At 30.8% G+C, this 5,432-nt stretch overlaps 1 protein-coding gene across 1 annotated transcript in view; it reads left to right on the top strand.

The window, feature by feature from the left end:
* The window catches only part of LOC106471093 (rootletin-like), a gene marked incomplete at its 3' end in the record, with an annotated part of 80,392 nt that overhangs the window by 2,845 nt on the left and 72,115 nt on the right, over nt 1–5,432 (top strand). The window contains exon 2 of the mRNA XM_013931680.1: nt 4,465–4,536. Coding sequence (XP_013787134.1) covers nt 4,465–4,536 — 72 coding nt within the window. The remainder of the gene's footprint in view (nt 1–4,464; nt 4,537–5,432) is intronic.

The raw sequence follows: 5,432 nt of genomic DNA, 5'->3' as shown, positions 1-5,432 counted from the left end.
TGCTTTCTGAAAATCCAGATACACCAAATCTACACCCTGATCCTCATCTACATAATCAGTAACCTTTTCAAAGAGTGTCAAAATATTTTTAAGGCAAAATTTTCCTTTAGTGAAACCATGTTGATTATGCTGTAAAACCCTTGGCTAAGTGACTTTGCAAAGCATCTTTTAACAAACTTTCCAAAACTATTCCAACAACTTATGTGAGACTAATGGGTCTATAATTACTGGGACAATTTTATAACCTCACTTGAAAAGAGGAGTTGCATTAGTTAACTTCCAAATCTTTGGTACCTGCCCACTATTCAAGGACTGACAAAAATAGTAGCAAGTGGATCATATATCCAATCTTTAACCTCCTTCAAAAACTCTTGGGGAAATATTATCTGGCCCAACAGACATCATTCTTTAAACTTCCCAATTTTTTCTTAACCAGCTCAGAATTAATGCAGTCATATTGTTTGATTTTGTTTCCATCTATCAACTGTTCAAGATGTGGAATACTACTTAAAGGTGAAGATCATAAGAAACCATGTCTCTGAATTATTAGTTGGTGTGGTGTGTCAGCATTCTCAGCCAATTTTTGCAGGCAGTGTCCAACATTTCATCATGGTGGCTAAAATATTGGCTGTCTTCTTTAGCAAATGTCCACATGTTTCCTAAAAAAGACTGTCACAATTTACTGGAACATGTTTGAGTCATACCATCCTAAACTAAAATCGAATGATTATGAGCAGACACCAACACACGTTGATCTGGGCAAAGTTTCAGTGGACATTTGGATAGACCAATCATTGGATATGTTCGGTGTCAAATGAATTGAATTTCACTGTTGGCCTAAACCAAAATGCCCAAAGTACCAGTAGAGCAAAGAATTCTGTGACAAAATCCAATCAGCCCAATACACCACCTACTTACCTACCATATTTTTGAGTATGTTAAATAAAGAAATGCATACTTGCCTATCCCTTTTTTTTTTCAAGCAACTCAGTGAAACACATAAAAGAAAACAGTGCCAAGTAGCTAAATGCAATGAAAACAGAACTTCAGATAAATGTGTCCTGTGTGAAAGCACTGGTGGTAAAAAAGACAAAGAAAGTTACACAAACAGTTAAAAAAGTAAAAAAATAAGTCCTATATTTTATGAATGGTATAACATGACAAATTCTTAAATAAGTATGTTACTTTTTTTATTATCACATACATGAATAAACCCTGTAAGACAAAGAAAATTGCACAAACAGACAAAAAAGTAAAAAAAAAGTCCTATATTTTCGTAATGGTATAAAATGCCAATAAGGGGAAGCCATTGATTAGAAAAATCTATTAATAACAGCTTAATTATTAACTCAGTTGGTTTACATGGTTTCAATAATTGGCCTAGGCTTGGCTTGGCTTAGTTATTGATTCTGTTTTGCAAAATTATTTTTTTTAATTTTTTACCTGTTTGTGTAATTATTTTTGTCTTTTTTTTTTTTTCATTGTCTTTTTGACGTAGATTTGTGAGAAAGACGTGTGGTAAATGTTAGTGAGAGTTGAAAAGCATTTCACCTGCATGGATGTGCCATTTAGGCCTAGCTTATAATAGGAGTCAAGTAGTTTTCTTCATAGTTTTTTTACAAATATGTACTGTTTAGAATAATTTATCTACAAGTTTGTGTTTAAAGTTTTCTATGTACATATAGCTGTTTATATGTTTATTAATTTGTTTCTTTTAGTATAGTATTTAAATTACAGAAGTATTTTTTGGACAATTATTAATTTTGATACAATTTTCTTGGCTGTAATTACACTTGATTTGATGTTAATAAAACTTTTGAGTTGTATCCAATAATATGTGTGCTGTTGTAATATGTAGCAGTCAAGATGATGGCAGTATGGAGAGTCTAGGTATTTGTGAAACCCTGGTGGTTCTAGTGTTAAGGTCGTCCCTGCACATCACCATTGAGAAAACTCAAACACACCCTTATTTCTCAAGAAATTATCAATTTTCCTCTTAAACTCTTGTAAAGTGCCAGCCTTCACTATTGCCAATGGTAAATCATTCCATGAGCCAGTCAGCTGTTTAGACAAATAAAATGGTCTTAACTGGAACCTAGCCTGTCTTTTTCCTAGTTTTAAGTGTGTGTCCTCACTCTATTGTCTTCAGAATATAGAACAAAGAAATTGGTATCCTTTATTCTCTCAGTGGCCCAGATAATTTTGCAAGCTTCAGTAAGATCACATTTTTCACTTCTTTTCTGAAGAGAAAATACTGTAACTTAAAGATATCTTGGCCTATCCACAAAAGATAATTTTTCCATTCCTAGAATGATCCTAGTATCCCTCCATTGAACTACTTCCAATAAGTCAATGTCCTTTTTTAGATAAGGAGACTAAAACTACACAATATTCCCAATGAGTACTAACTAGTGATTTGTATCAAGAGATAATTGTGGTCTTTGACTTGTAATCAGTAGATCTGTGAACAAACCCTAAAATTCTATATGCTTAGCTTGTGGTATAAGAACACTGCCTCAATGGTTTGGATGTTTTTTTCATCACAATGTCAAGATTATTTTTTATTAGTCACATTCACTGTATTGTGTGATCCAAATTATGGGGACACAGATGTGTTACCTTGCACTTACTATGATTAAAGGTTATTTGCTAAATATTTGCCCAACTTATCTGTTGATACAAGTCATTCTTTAGTACCTTATCATCATTTATACAGCTAGAAATACACAAGAATTTAATAACATCAGCATACTGACTAATTTATTAACTATATACCCATCAATATCAGTAACGTAAATATGAAAAACACAAAGGTTTTCTTAGCTAACAGTCTGTGTGACACCATCAAAAGACTTTTAAGTACACCAAATCCATACCCTTTCAATCATCCAGATAAGTAATATGTTTGGAAAATAACGAACAGGTTGGTAAGGCAAATTTTCCTTTTAGTGCACCTGTAGTGGCTTTTGTTTATGATACAATGTTTTGCTACATAATTTAACAAAGAGAGAAACCAAATAATGAAGAATTTGATTCAGCATTTGATTCTTTGTGGCCATAGTAAAATTTTCAAAGGTTATATTGATGAACAGAATGCCCTTACATAATTGGATTTATTTAGAATAAGTAATGGGCATTGTGAGATATCACTCTTGTTTTGCAATCTAAGTATTTAATTCCATTAAATTAGTAGAAAGGACAGTCTCTTTTCTGTATCTTAGCCACTGTGGCTGACATTCTCATGTCTCTAACTTGTATTTACAGCTTATGTTGAACAGAACTAGTGATTTTTTTAGGAAATAAACTCTAAACCAAGAAATTAACTAAAAGTGTCTGCAATCGAAGGAAAACCATATCCCAGAGGAAGACCTATTCAATTTCTGTGTAATGAGAATGGAGTTTTTGAAACTGTTAAACATTCCCATCACTATCAAGCTTTCAAAACAAGAAATACATTTTTGTTTTTTAGTAACACTAATTTAACAACAAACCATTGTAGTCTCATATTTACAATTTAGATAATTTTTTAGAAAGATTGAAGATAGGTTTCAGGAAATTCCTGGAAGCCATGTTTAAAAAGGGCAGTATTTTATTAAGCAGTAAGAAGGAGAGAGAGAGAGAAAGATGAGTAACAGAATGGGAAGAAGTTTACAGAACAGTGATGAACATGATTATGGAAGATAATTTGTAAGGAATAAGAAAAGCCTTAAGGATTCTGTTTGAGTAACCCAAGATGCTAACTTGCACACTGTTATTTTGTGTATGCGTATAATTAAGAACCTTTAATTTTATTAAAAAGTAAATGTGTTTAAGTTTGGTAGGAACTTAAAAAGGAAGCAGAAAAGCAAAAGATAAGATACTCACAGAGGCTTATGGTGTTGTTATTGAACTTGAAGTTATGATGTCATTTTGGTACATGGGGTTTCATATTATACAGTTAAATACATAGTTTTATAAATGGGGAAATTTGATTAAAAATTCTAATATTGTGTTTTTATTTTTAAACATAAAAATGTTTCTGCATTCAAAATGTATGGAAAGGATATTTCTCAACTACACTTTGTCCAATAATTTGGCAAGTTATGAAAGGCTTTGTTTTTAGGATATGTTGTAAAGATGGAATAAACATCACTGAATTAAATATAAGAAGAACAAAGGAACAGCCATTGCTAAGCTATTATATGTATTCCTATAATAATAAATTTAATAATAATTAAATAATAATTTCCATCAATAATAAATATAATTGACCATCTGTTATTATTATTCCTTCCTTTGCTCTTTCATAAAGAAAACCTTCTACAAATAGTATCAAGACAATCCACAAGTCTATATATAATTTATTACCATATTACCTGTACAGGCTACATTTAGAGCTTATTGAGTTGATAAAACGTTTTAGATAATAGTTCCCGTAATGTTCCTATTTATATTTGTACAAATCTATGGGTTTTTTTTTTTTAGGCTGAGGATAATCAGAATGCTTCTGATGAGCTACAACATTCTTCACCAGTTTTCCAAGAACCAAGATTAATGGTAAGTATTTGTTAAGCATTCATGTTAGAACATAAATGTACATGGATTTCGTATGCTGAGATGTTATTCTGTTAAAATAGTATTATTTATAGAATTCAAACTTTAGCTCATTAATTAGTTTTGTTTTCCAAGTCCATAAGGGCCGTTTATTAAAATAATTAGTAGTAAAAAAGACAAAATTCATATTACTTGGAATTTATGGTCCAATATAAAATTACAAGGTTTTGTACATTGTAAGATAAGTAAAAGATTTTAAAAAAATAACATTTTTAATGGCTTATTTTCATTACTAGTAGTGCATATTTAAAGATTCTTAATTTACTATATTGTTTGTTTCCATGCCATGTTTTTAAGTAACAAAGGATAGTGAGGCACTTTATCATGAGATTTTTCTCTGTCCTTTATTTTAATAAATATAGGGGGAGCTATAAATTGCTTTCACTAAACTACCAAGGAGAACAAATTGCTCTCCTCAGAACAAACAAAACAAAAAACACGAGTAATAAAACTGAAATTATAACATGGGTTTATGTTGTGATTGTTCAGGAACTGTTTATTTTGTGCTGCAAATCTAATTTAAAAAATTATTTACCAGACCTTTAACAGATTTGGAGTCATTTTGTATTGTCATAATGATATGCATACATAAACCTGAAGCTGAATTTGTTGTGATTTTGCAGCTGACATCCAAAATAACATCCAATTCTCCGATAACTCACTATCTAAGCTTTTAATCTTCATCTGTACTCACAATAAAAGCTTAAGTATAGCATATGAATGTTGCTACTAATCCATATTTTAATGGTATATAAATTTTAAGTTCTTAATTTTATAAGGCAATATTTAAAAAAATCTTGAATTTCCAAAATCCTTTCTTCCTCATTGTTGGCTCTAAC

The sequence above is a fragment of the Limulus polyphemus genome, unplaced genomic scaffold (genome assembly GCF_000517525.1).
Source record: "Limulus polyphemus unplaced genomic scaffold, Limulus_polyphemus-2.1.2 Scaffold4405, whole genome shotgun sequence".
NCBI lineage: Eukaryota > Metazoa > Arthropoda > Merostomata > Xiphosura > Limulidae > Limulus > Limulus polyphemus.
Note: the sequence above shows the minus strand (reverse complement) of the source record. Positions and strands in the feature narration are given on the sequence as shown.